Consider the following 14,179-nt stretch of genomic DNA (forward strand, 5'->3'; position numbering starts at 1 on the left):
AACCGGGGAGCCTCTCTGGACTACATCAATCCTAGTTAGGTCAGCTGCCCCCTTTTCCATTCCTTCTATGCCTCAGGTGTTTCCTGTTAATTATCTGGTGAATTTTAGTGTTCCTGATTAGATGATCTATTTGAAATCTGATTATCAATTCCCAAATATTGTACGTGTGTTTGTGTGTGTGTGTGTGTGTGTTGAAAAGAGTGCCAGATGTTCTTTTTAACTTTAATATATCATTTCTCTCAACTACTGCCCGTGTGCTACTATTCTGGAATATATTACATGTGTATATTTTAAAGTCTCAGCAATAAAATTCTGTAAATATTTTTATCTAATTGCTTTTTATATCAATTAAGAGTAGAAAGAAGATGAAATATGCATTTATATAATCTTTCAGAGTTATGGAATTCCTTTAACCTATGTTCATTTTATGGGTTCAAATTAGTGTCAGAGGTCAATGGTTTTCAACCTGAAGAGCTCTGTATTTCTTGGAAAGCAGTTCTGATAGGAATAAATTTTCTCGTTTAAAAAAGTCTACTTAGAAATATCTTTATTTCACCTTCATGTTTAATATATAGTTTTGCTGGATATAAGATTTTTGGTTAACAGTTCTTTATTTAGCACTTTGAATGTACTGTTCCAATACCTTAATAGTTCCTAATAAGTCAGCTTTTAATTTTAGTGGGGTTCCCTTTTATATCACACATTGGTTTTCTCTTGCTGCTTTCTCTTTGTCTTTCAACATTGTTACTATGAGTGTGGTTATAGATTTCCTTGTGTTTATTCTACTTAGAAGTAATTGAGATTGGATTTGTAGACTCATTTATCATTAAATATTTTTTTGAAAAGTTTTCATCCACATCTTCCTTCTCTCTGCTTTCTTTCTAGTGTTTGTGATACTTTAAGTTTTTTATTCTTTCTTCAGACAGTTCAAATGTACTTGAGCCTCTCCAGTAAATGTTTACTTCCAGTTTTTGTACTTTTTAACACAACAATTTCCATGTAGTCCTTTGTAAAATATTTTATATCTCTTTATATTTTCTATTTGATAAAACATTGTCATAATACCTTTCTTTTCTTTTTAAAGAATGATTTCCTTTATTTATTTCAATATATTTATAATAACTGCCTTGTAGTCAATGTCTGCTAAGTCCAACAGCTAGGATTCTCATAAGCTGTTTTTGTTGCCTAATTTTCTTATATGGGTCATACTTTCTTCTTTACTAGAATAACTCAAAATCTTATGCTAAAAACTGAACAATTTAGACATATAATGTAGCAACTCTTGATTTTGATTTTCTCCTCTTCTTCCTGAAGCATGTTATTATTGTTTGCTTATTTATTTGACCTGTGATTTGTCTTGATTATTTACTGAAGTTTCTTTCCCCTGTGATGTGGTTTGTATGTTTTTCCTGTCTAAATCTCATGTTGAAATGCAATCCCCAATGTTGGAGGTAGGATCTGGTGGGAGGTGTTTGTGTCACAAGGGCAGATCCCTCTCCATGGCTTGGTGCTTTTCTCACAATAGTATATGGGTTCTTCTGAGATCCAGTTGTTCAAAAGTGTGTGGCACCTTCCCCCTTTTTGCTTGTGCTCCTGCTCTTGACATGTAACATGCCTGTTCTGCTTTACTTTCTGCCATGAGTAAGAGCACCCTGAAGCCTCTGCAGAAGACAAGTAGATGCTGGCACTATGCTTGTACAGCCTTTTTTTTTTTTTTAAGTGGAATCATAAACAAAGAAGTGAAGATTTATTGCTGTGAAAACAAATCTGTGGTAAAGTAGTGTGGATCTTGGGTATTAAGCATAATCAGGTGGGTCAAGTTAAGAAGTTTAAAATGTGATAAGAAATTTGTGTGTGTGTGTATGCACACGTAAATCTATAAGCCAGTTAACCCAAGAGCAACTGAAACATTTAATTTGTTCAGTTGAGGCCAGACATTATGTTAAATTCCCATTTTTTTAGAAGGCAATTAAAAATTACAATTCCAACAGCCCACAAACCAAAGAAAAAAACTGTAGAGAGAAATTAAAACTACATTCAAACAGCCTTTTTTTTTTTTAGCTCAATTTCAGCATCCCAAGAAAAATAAAAGCATCCATGACTATCACAGATAAAAACATAATGAATGTCATTGGAATCAGTTATTTTTCCCCACTGAAGTATAAAATCTATATAGAAATTTGATACACTAACAAATTGTACTTCTCATAGTTCTAATTTCCTTTAAACCCTGTTTAATGTAGTTTGCTGTTGTAAAAAATGTTGTTTTCATGATTCTGTATCGGGTTCCAGTTCTTTTATTTTTATATCAATATTTAATATACTGGCTACCAGTTCTAATGAGGAAAAAATCTTGGACATCTCTTCATTATGACAGCATGTGCAGCAGAAATTACTGATGTGCAAGCAAACCATAAAAGGTATAGTTCTCCAGAAAGCATATTTTGTTGATTTTTTTATTGTCTCAATATTCTTTGCCATGATTTTTGGAGAAAGATTCTTTCAATCTTGTAAATATCAGTGTGCACAGTCTGATTACTATGCAGGTTCACGTCCATGGACAGGAAGGTTTGTTCATTGCTAGTGAAAAGCTAGAGAAGTCTAAGTTTTAGTAGCTGATAAACATTACATCCTGCAGAGGAGGAAAGCACTTTTCCTTTTTTGCTACTTAAGAATGTGGCAGAAATGTATGCTGAGGTACCCTAGTCAATCCTCATTTTTTTCATTTTTAAAAAAATTTGGTCTCAGAATATTTCTTGCAGGGTGATATTTCAAAGAAGCCACTGCTGGGACCAACTTCCACTGCAGTCTCTAATGCTGGGCACCTGCCTATTCTCTTCTATGGCTTTATGTAGCCACTGATTACTGTTCACAAGCTTTAGGATTAATTTCCCTGGATCATACTCCCACAGTTGGTTGCCTTTTATGTGGTGGCATTTGAGCATTGTAACTGGGCCATTAAATTTGGAAACATCCAAGCAAAAGTTGTCTGTTCTGATTTCTTTGTTGGCAGTCTAAGTGAAAACCTGATTACCCCCATACCATGGCAATTAAAAATGCCCACTTTTTCATTCTCTTTTCTAGCTATGTTATCTAGACACTGATTTATTTCCACACTTCTCATCTCTCCCATTGAGAAATAGTGACATGGAATTTGAGAATCAGGATAAATATTCTCTAAGTACCAAAAAAAAAAAAAAAAAAAAAGGCTTGCATTGTAGTTTGTGTCTTAGACCAGCTCTTGATGATGTATCTCCATAATCTACCTTTGTAATATCTGGAGAAATTATATAGAAGAAATTCCTGAATTCATCCATCCACACTTCTGCAAATTATTTGTTATTTTTATTGATAATCTGCCCTGTGCCTCCTGGAAATGTGTAAGGTGTAGCTTTTCAAAACACATGTCCAACATGTGAGCATGTAACAATTTCCAAAGTTCCTCCACACTGCCAAATCAGAAAGGAAATTTCTAGGTTTTCTCCTCCCCAGATATCCATTACAGAATCATATGTTCCAATTTCCTGAAAGTAATCTCTGTCTACGGAAAAAAGGCCTCCTGCCATGGTAGGTGTTTTAAGAAGAAGAGTCTGATCACCTTTCCTTCTGCCCATTTCTCTTTGGGGAACAGGATACCAGTGAAAATTGAGCTTCTAGCTGAACACACCGTAAGTCATATCAGAGCGTGCCATACTCAAAAGTATCATCACTGATCACATCGATGATAGGACACACCACTGTTATCCTGTCATGTTTGATCCTGGCCAAGAAAGGCTCCAGCCACCCCACGGTACACTCACAATGAGCATCCAGGAAGGTGATCACTTGGACTTTAGACACAGCAGCTCCTTTTAATCTAGCTCTGATCAATCCAGAACGTTGTTCCATTCGAATTACATGAACTGGTACTTTTAGTTTTTTCACATAACTCTCTAAAATCCTTTTCAAAAAGTCTCTTTCACTGCCATCATCTACTAGAACAATTTCTTCTATCAGGTGTCTTGGTAAGTAATTAATGACACTATGGACAGTTGGCAGAAGTGTGCTCCAAGCCTTATTGTGGAAACAATCACCACACTTGCAGGAAGATTACCTGGATATACCTTTGTTTTACACCCTTCTAACCTAACATCTGATAAAGATCTGTTGAGTGCAATCATTTCACTTGCGATTAGATTGAACTGATTGATTTTAAACATCTCTTTCAACATTTCTTGATCCTCTTTAGGAATGACGACTGGTTTCCCCATTTCTCCAGAACCTTCATGAGGCTTTTGTACTGGCTCTAGAACATCACTAGCAGGGAGTCCTCTCTCCTTTTTTTCATCACATTTGCTGCATTCATTGAAGTAAAGCAGCAGGAACATGTCCAAGAGTACCCAAATCAAGGAGGTGGCTAGGACCACCTTGCGGTATGCAAATTTTCTCATGACACTTAAAGTCAAATGCAAAAAAAAAAAAAAAAACTGTATACACACACACACACACACACACACACACACACAGATCATGAAAATTATTCCAATTTGGTTTCATCAGAAATCACGTTCAAACCCTCGCTTGGTACACGGAAGTGGACAGCAAGCACTCCTCCGGGTGGCCCAGGCGGTCGCAGTGCTGTCCCGCGGGACACAGCGCCAGCGCTACTCTCCAGCTGCCGGCCACCTGCTGCCTCCTAGGCCACTGCCGGAGGCTCCCCAGGCGGATGGGCGGGTCCGGCCCGGGCCCCGCCTCCACCGCGCTTGCCCCGGCTCAGCCGCACTTGCCCCTCCCTGCCTACGCCCCCGGCCTCGCAAGCGTCGGCCACGGCTGCTCACTGGGGGATGCTCCGCGCTTTGGGCCCAGGCCGCAGAGCTGCCCCGCAGGCCGCTGGAACGCGGTCTTCCCTGAGCTGTACAGCTTCTTTTCTTTATACATTACCCAGTCTCAGGTATTCCTTTATAGCAATGCAAGAATGGTTCAATACATCCTGCAATGTGAAGCCTCTAATGTTATTCCGCCAATAAAACAGCATTGGGCATGCAGCAATCACCTTTGGATGACAGTGGTTTTAGAGAGTCTCCCTTTGAATATGTCTTTTCCTTATTTCTCTGTTAACTTGCCTGCCTTCCTTTGTATCACACCAGAGATCAAAGGGTGTTTTGCCTAACACTGCTACTTCTGTACTAAAGGCAGTAGTATAATCTCTGAACTATATTACACAACTAAAGGATTCTGCCGTAGCTGAAAGATTATCACTATGCCTGATATTTTAAAGTATAGACGGAATTGGTAATAATAAAATAACTGTCCTTTTCCTTTACTTACTGCACTCATCAGAAAGCCTTTCTGCTTTTGCAAATTTAAAGTAACTTTCTATTTAAACTGTAAATGGAAAGGGACTAGAAGACCTTTGGACATACTTGTCCCAATATATTCTAAGCTCACTATAGTATATTATTTTGGATGACTTTCTAAGTGGATGAGTCCTAAAAGTAATAATATCTAGTTAGCTTTACATTTGTAGTAAATATGTTCTAGAGTACAACCAAATATGGGAGGGTATTCATGAGAACCTGTGCCCATATCATATTAACAAATGGGTGCACTTGCTATTCAAGATACACACTTAAAGGACAAAAATAAATGAGAAATATTAGACTTGAAAATATTTTTCTTACCAGGAAAACTCTTTAACTGTGTCTTGAATTCATCCTTTAATAAGCGTCTTCCCAAAGCACCCTTCAAGCTTTCTATATCAGTCTCTATAGAAATAAATAGATTTAAAAATACTTTGCAAGGTAATCCTTACATAGGAATGTGAGGTAGGGGTGTGTGTGTGTGTGTGTGTGTGTGTGTGTATTAGATTAGTTGGCCTTTGTTATTAATGAATAAAAGTTACAGTGAAATGTCTGAACTGCCAAATCACCAAACTTAGGAGTGGAAGATCTGTTAGCAATCATATAAGCCTTAGCATACTGAGTCATAGAGATGTTTAGTGATTTGACCAAGACCACATATCCAGGTAATAACAAAGTTGTGACACAAACTGATGCCTCACAATACTTTAACAATGCATTTCCCATACAATGTTATCTCTAATGCAAAATTAAAACATCCTACAGAATTAAAGTCATGATAATAACATGACTTTAAAGTTTACATTGAATCACATTGATATACCTGGTAAGATGAAACATAACATTTTTTTCACCTAGGAACTTAAAAATGGTGATCTTCATAATCACAGGAAATTATTATAATACAGAAACTCTTTGACTCATTCAGAAATATTTTAATGCAATTTTTAGGTTATTTAATTATAAACTAAGTAAGCATCAGTGATGGAAAATAATAAGGTATCTTGTGGACTGAGGAAAACATGCCCTTTTAGGTCCTCTTAGCATGTGGACCTCGTAGCTTAGGATATGATTAAATTTGCAGAAATACGAGAAGTAAAATTGGGTACTTTTCCATTTGAGTTTTTACATAATTTGACTTTTTTGTTGGATTTAGAAACTACTAACCATGTTCAATAATAGGAAAAATACCTGAAAGTTATTAAGGGGTAATTTATGTTAGAAAGTAGTGATTCGGATTGATGAACTAAAATCAACTACTAGGACTGAAGTTTTGTGAGTGAAATCTAGTTCCAGAAGCACATGTCCCTGCTAGAAACCTGTAAACATGGTAGGAAGGGACAAACTTCCAAAGCATATCAAAAACACAGTGGAAGAGGGGACACACAAATGAAAAGAAGAAAGAAATCAAATGTTGTGAATATAAAAAGCCACCACATTACAAAACTAAGAAATAACATAGAAAGAAAATAACACAGACAAAGCAATTAGAAGACAAAATGACAAGAACAAGTTCTTATCTATCAATAACAATCTTGAATGTAAGTGGTATAAATTCCTGAATTAAAAGATATAGATGGACTGAACTGATACCAAAAAAAAAAACAAGAAGCAACTGAATGATGCCTATGAGAAATTCATTTTACCTGTAAAGACACACATAGAGCAAATGAATCGAAAAAGATTATGCACACAAATGGAAACTAAGAGTTCAGAAATAGCTATACTTACAATAGACAAATAAACTTTCAATTTAAAAAAAGAAGACAAAAAGATTATTATATAATGATATAGAGATCAATCCAGAGAGAGGATATAACAATTATAAACATATACAAAGCTAACCCTAGAGAACCCCAGTAATAAACAGAAATTATTATTAGTGCTAAGGAGAGGGAGAGTCCCCCATACAACAATAGTTGGAAACCTCAACATCTCATTGTCAGCACTGGATATCATCTAGACAGAAAATCAACAAAGAAACATTAAACTTAAACTGCTCTGGATATCAAATGAACCTAACAGACATTTACAGAACATTTCCTCCAACAACTACTGAATATACATTCTCATCACTTCTTGGCCTTTCGGCTAAGATCAAGTACAGAATACACATTCTTCTCTTTGACACATGGAATATCACATATTAGGCCACAAATAAGTCTAAACAAATATTAAAAAGTCAAAATCATATCAGTTATCTTCTCAAACTAAAATGAAATAAAATGCGATATCAATAAGAGGAACACTGAAAACTGTAGAAACATGGAAATTAAATAACATGCCCTTATTAATAAGTCAACGAAATAAGAAGGAAATGAAAAATTTTCGAATCAATTAAAATGAAAACACAACACCCAAATCCATGGGACACAGCAAAAGCATTATTAACAGGGAATTATATAGCAATAAGTGCCTCTAACAAAAAAGTAGAAAGATTTCAAATAAACAATGTAATGGTATAACTTGAAGGATTAAAACTCAGAACAAACCAAATCCAAACTTAGTACAGGGAAAGAAATAATAAAGATCAGAGCAAATTTGATGAACTTGAAATTTTAAAATATTTTAAAAAGGGAACAAAAAATTGGTTCTTTGGAAAGATAAAGTCAACAAATCGTCAGCTACAAAAAAAATCACACAAATAAAAATTAAAAAAATGAAACAATAGAATTGATACCACAGAATTACAGAGCATCATTAGAGACTATTATAAACAACTTTGTACCAACAAATTGAAAAACTTAGAGGAAATGATCAAATTACCGGCCACATATAACCTATCAGGATTGAACCAGGAAGTAAAAAACCTGATTTGCATTTCTCTAATGACCAGCGATGATAAGCTTTTTTTCATATGTTTGTTGAGTGCATAAATGTCTTCCTTTGAAAAGTGTCTGTTCATATCCTTCACCTACTTTTTGATGGAGTTGTTTTTTTCTTATAAATTTGTTGAAGTTCTTCATAGATTCTGGTTATTAGCCTTTCATCAGATGGGTAGATTGCAAAAATTTATTCCTATTCTGTTGGTTGCTGGTTCACTCTAATGATAGTTTCTTTTGCTGTGCAGAAGCTCTTAAGTTTAATTGATCCCATTTGTCTATTTTGGCTTACGTTGCCATTGTTTTTGGTGTTTCAGTCAGGAAGTCCTTGCCATGGGGTGGAGGGGTCTAATGAAGGCATAGCAGGGGGTTGGGGGATTGCAGGGAGGGATAACATTAGAAGAAATAGCTAATGCAGATGACCAGGGGATGGATGCAGCAAACCACCATGGCACGTGTATACTTATGTAACAAACCTGCACAATCTGCACATGTATCCCAGGACTTAAAGTATAATAAAATAAATAAATAAATAATTCATAAAAATATAGTATCAAAAAAGTAGAAAACCTGAACAGATAAATCGACTAATTACATGGAATCAATAATAAAAAAGTCTTCCAACATAAAAAGCCCAGAACCAGATGGCTTTACTCCTGAATTCCACCAAACTTTTAAAGAAGAATACCAATTGTTCTCAAAGGATTTCAAAAGACTGAAGAGGAATTTCTGCCTAAGTCATTCTCTGAGGCCAGCATCATACTGATACCAAAACGAGACAAGGACACAACAAAGAAATAAAACTACAGACCAATCACACTGATGAACATAAATGCAAAAACTTCTCAAAAAAATAACAGCAAACAAAACCTAGCCACACATCAAAAAGATAATACATCATGATCAAGTGGTATTTATCCCAGTAATGCAAGAACAGTCAACATGAGGAAATCAATAAATGTGATACAACACATCAGCAGAATAAAGGACAAAAACAGTATCATTTTAACAGATGCAGAAAAAGCATTTGCTAGTGTTCAACATTCCTTCATGATAAAAATCTCTCAACAAACTGGGTAAAGAAGAAACATACTTCAGCACAACAAAGGCCATATATGAAAAACCCCAGCTAACACTTTTCTCTAAGATCTAGAACAAACCAAGGGTGCCCTTTGGTTTCACCACTTTTATTCAACATATTGGAAGTCCTAGCCAGAGCAAGTAGACAAGAGCAAGAAAAAAAATAAGCAGCAAAATTGGAAAGCAAGAAATAAACTAGCCTTGTTTGCAGACAACATAAACTTATATTTAGAATAACCCTAAAGACTCCAGAAAAACTTAAAACTGATAAATGAATTAAGCAATGTTGCAGAATACAAAATAAACATACAATATTCAATAGCATTTCTATATGCCAAGTGAACAACATTAAAAAAATAAAAAAGCCAATTCCACTTGGACTAGTTTAAAAAAATGAAAGAAAATTAAAGAGGAAAGGGAAAATTGGAAAGATATCCCATGTTCATGAATTGGAATAACTGATATTTTTAAAAATGTCCCTGCTACTTAGAGCTCTCTATGGATTTATTGATATAATTATCAAAATGCCAATGATATCCTTCACTTAAATAGAAGTGAAATTCTAAAATTTGTAAGGAACCACAAAAGACCCCAAATTACCAAAGCAATCCTGAGCAAAGCACAAAGTTGTAGACATGATACCACCTGACATCAAAATACACTACAAAGCTATAGTAATCAAAACAGAATTGTTTTGGCATAAAAACAGACACACAGATGAATAAAACAGAGAACCCAGAAATAAATCCATACATTTATAGCCAACTCATTTTTTACAATGGTGCCAAGAATATGTATTGTGAACAGAATAGTCTCTTCTATAAGTGATGCTGGGAAAACTGTATATCCATATGCAGAAGAGTAAAACTATACCCCTATCTCTCATAATATACAAAAATCAAATAAAAATAAAATATTGAAATCTAAGACCAGATATTACAAAATTACTAGAAAAAATATTGGGGAACAGCTTCAGGACATTGTTCTGGGTGAAGATTTTTTTCCAAGGGGTAAGACCTCAAGTGCACAGGCAACAAAAACCAAAATAGGCCAAAGGGATTATATCAAGATAAAAAGCTTCTATACAGAAATGGAAACAAGCAACAGTGTAAAGGGACAACCTAAAAAATGAGAGAAAATATTTGTAAACTATCTATCTAACAAGAAATTAATGATCAGAATATGTAAGGAACTCCACAGCAAAAACAAACAAGTTATCAATTTAAAAAATGAGCAAATGAACTGGAAACATTTCTCAAAAGCAAACATGGCCAACAGAACATTAAAAATATGTTGAACTTCACTAATTATCAGAGAAATGCCAATAAAAACCACAAGTAGATATCATTTTAACCTAGTTAACATGGCTATTATCAAATAGACAAAAAATAATGGATTCTGGCAATGATGCAGAGAAAGAGGAATTTTTGTGCATTGTTGGTGGAAACGTAAATTCATACTATCATTATAGAAAACAACATGGATGTTTATCAAAAAACTAAAAATGGAACTATCATATAATCCAGCAATCCCACTGCTGGGTATATATCCCAAAGAATTGAAATTAGGACATCAAAGAGATATATGCATTATCGTGTTTATTGCAGCACTACTCACAACAGCCATGATATGGAATCAACCTAGGTATCCGTCAATGAAAAAATAATTAAAGAAAATGTAGAATATATACACAATGGAATATTATTTAGCCACAAAAGAATAAAATATTATCATTTGTAGCAACATGGATGAGCTGGAGGACATTATATTAAGTGAAATAAGCCAGGCACAGAGAGACAAATATTGCATGTTCTTACTCATGTGTGGGAGTTAAAAATGTTGATCTCATGGAAGTAGAGAGTATACTAGTGGTCACCAGACTCTGAGAATGGTAGGTGAGTGAGAGAAATAAAGAGGGGTTGGTTAATAGAATTTATTCATTCTATTACTGTATGTTAGATAGAATGAATAAATTCTAATGCTCAATAGCATCATATAGTGCCTATAGTTATCAATAATTTATCATCTATTTCAAAACAGCTAGAAGAGATTTGATATATGCTTAAAGAAAAGATAAATGTTTGAGGTGATGGATATCACAGTTGCCTTGATTTGATCATTACACATTGTATGTCTGTATCAAAATATCACATGTACCTCATAAATATGAAACATTATTAGCAATAAAATAAATAATCTGTAAAAAAATCTAATGTTAATCTAAATTGCCACTCATGGAACAAACCCAGACTAGTCATAATATGTTTTTCTTTTTATATATCACAAGATATTATTTGCTAACTTAAAAAGTAAATATGAATATTTGAGTCTATATTCATTGCAAATTTTTCCTATATTTTTCTGTAATATAATGCCATTGCTAGGGATTAGTATCAAAGAGAAGCTTACTTTATAAAATTAGTTGGAAAGTGTTATTTTCTAGTCTCTAGAAGAGATTTTCTAGTTTAGAATGATTTCTTGAAGAGGTGTTTGAAAAATTACCACTAAGGTTGCCCAGAACTAAAATTTATTTATAGAAAAGCTTAAAATTTAAAAATTCTATGTCTTTAATAAACTTAGGACCATTTTAATTTGATATTCTACTTTTATGTTACCATTGGTATGTGGTGATTATCTAAAAATGTGTTCATTTAATCAAAATTTTCAAATTTACTGATATAAATTTATAATAAATATTCGTATTTTAATATCTGTAGGGTATAGAATATTCCACTTTTTCATTCATAATATTAGTAAATTGTATCTTCTCTCTCTATTGTTCCCCCTCATCAGAAGTTTGTCAATTTTATTATTTGTTTTAAACAAATAATCTATTTTAATAAATGTTCCAGGTACACTTAAAAAAATGTAGATTCTTATGCTGCTACAGAAATTTCTATCTTCTTTATTTTTTTTTTCCAGTTTTAGAGAGTTTATTCAAGTGAAAACTAGAAATAGTCATCCAGGAGACAAAGGCTCTAGTGAAATGAGATGAGTGCTTCATAGGTAAAAGTTAAGTTCTTATTTCTACAGGCAAAAAACAAAGTAATTTAACAAGATTACATCATTTTCTATACAAAGCTGGTTTAAGATTTACAAAAAATCAATTGGTTACACTGTATTTTTCCTACTTTTTTTTTTACAACTGTTTTCTTTCCTTTTCAACCTAAGAGTGTCCTTAACATTTCACCTTTTTTAAAAAAATTGTACTTTAAGTTCTGGGGTACATGAGCTGATCTTGTTTCTTAAAGACATAGTTATATCTGTGATGGTTAATATTGAGTGTCAATGTGATTGGATTGAAGGATGCAAAGTATTGCTCCTGGGAGTTTCTGTGAAGGTGTTGCCAAAGGAAACTAACATTTGAGTCAGTGGACTAGGAGAGGCAGACCCACCCTCAACCTGGGAGGGCACAATCTAATCAGCTGCCAGCACAGCCAGAATAAAAGTAGGCACAAGAATGTGAAAAGACTAAATTCGCTTAGCCTCCCAGCCTACATTTTTCTCCCATGCTGGATGCTTCCTGCCCTCGAACATCAGACTCCAAGTTCTTCAGCTATTGGACTCTTGGACCTACATTGGTAGTTTTCCAGGGACTCTCAGGCCTTCAGCTGCACTGTCAGCTTCCTTACTTTTGAGGTTTTGGAAATAGCGCTGGCTTTTTTTTTGTCCTCAGCTTGCAGACAGCCTACTGAGGAACTTCACCTTTTGATTCAGTGAGTCAATACTCCTTAATAAACTCCCTTTCATCTATATATCTATCCTATTAGCCCTGCCCTCTAGAGAACCCTAATACAGATTTTGTTACTGGGAGTGGTTCTAGAGAAATAGAATTTTAAGGATGGAGATTTTTAGTTGGCTATTTCGTATTTTAGCTGGTTTTGGGGTTTCTGGAGTTGCCCACTTAATAAGATAAGACCCAAAGATGCTAAGGACTCTACTTTTAATAGTATGGAGAACACTGGTAGCTCTTGGTGTGAACTGTTTGGAGAGTTAATGCAAAATAAATGTATTTGATACTCCTGATTCATTGCCAGTGAGAGGCAAGGAGTTTAGCAACACTATACATAATACCTTTGACCATATGTGGAGAACCAAGGAATGTAATGAAGTTGGTTGGTTGATCCTGAGTTCACTAGACAATTTGATAAAGCAAAATGAACACAGGGAGTATATAACTCCCAGCTCTAGAAGCACATACTGAGCCTCAAATCTTCTAAGATTGCCCTAAGTGAGAGTCTTACCTCCCGTAGAAAAGAAAACCCTGAAATTGTAGAAAATCAGATGCAAGCTCTTATCATGTGAGTGGTTGATCTGCAACAAAATGTGCATGCCCGGCCTCGCCAGGTATCTATTGTGAAAGTGAGGACATTGATTGGAAAAGAATAAGATTTAAACATAAGACCTAACACTATAAACACCCTAGAAGAAAACTTGGCAATACCATGCAAGACACAGGAATAGGCAAAGACTTCATAACTAAAATACCAAAAGCAATGACAACAAAAGCCAAAATAGACAAATGGGATATAATTAAACTAAAGAGCTTCTGCACAGCAAAAGAAACTATTGTCAGAGTGAACTGGCAACCAACAGAATGGGAAAAATTTTTTGCAATCTACGTATCTGACAAAGTGTTAATATCCAGAATCTACAAAGAACTTAAAGTTACAAGATAAAACCAAACAACTCCATCAAAAAGTGGGCAAAGGATATGGACAGACACCTTTCAAAAGAAGACATTTATGCAGCCAACAAACATATGAAAAAATGCTCATCGTCACTGGCCATTAGAGAAATGCAAATCAAAACCACATTGAGATACAATCTCACACCAGTTAGAATGGCCATCATTAAAAAATCTGGAGACAACAGATGCTGGAAAGGATGTAGAGAAATAGGAATGCTTTTACACTGTTGGTGGGAGTGTAAATTAGT

At 34.6% G+C, this 14,179-nt stretch overlaps 1 protein-coding gene and 1 pseudogene across 2 annotated transcripts in view; both read right to left on the bottom strand.

Moving 5' to 3' along the window:
- Window positions 1-14,179, bottom strand: part of CCDC7 (coiled-coil domain containing 7) — a 394,100-nt gene that overhangs the window by 77,783 nt on the left and 302,138 nt on the right. The window contains exon 30 of the mRNA XM_032259671.1: window positions 5,661-5,744. Coding sequence (XP_032115562.1) covers window positions 5,661-5,744 — 84 coding nt within the window. The remainder of the gene's footprint in view (window positions 1-5,660; window positions 5,745-14,179) is intronic.
- On the bottom strand, window positions 1,709-4,430 carry LOC116537508 (annotated as a pseudogene). The gene has a single exon (XR_004263155.1). The product of XR_004263155.1 is annotated as a polypeptide N-acetylgalactosaminyltransferase 1 pseudogene (transcript).

Source organism: Sapajus apella, unplaced genomic scaffold (assembly GCF_009761245.1).
Source record: "Sapajus apella isolate SASKATOON/1434 unplaced genomic scaffold, GSC_monkey_1.0 scaffold111, whole genome shotgun sequence".
Taxonomy (NCBI): Eukaryota; Metazoa; Chordata; class Mammalia; order Primates; family Cebidae; genus Sapajus; species Sapajus apella.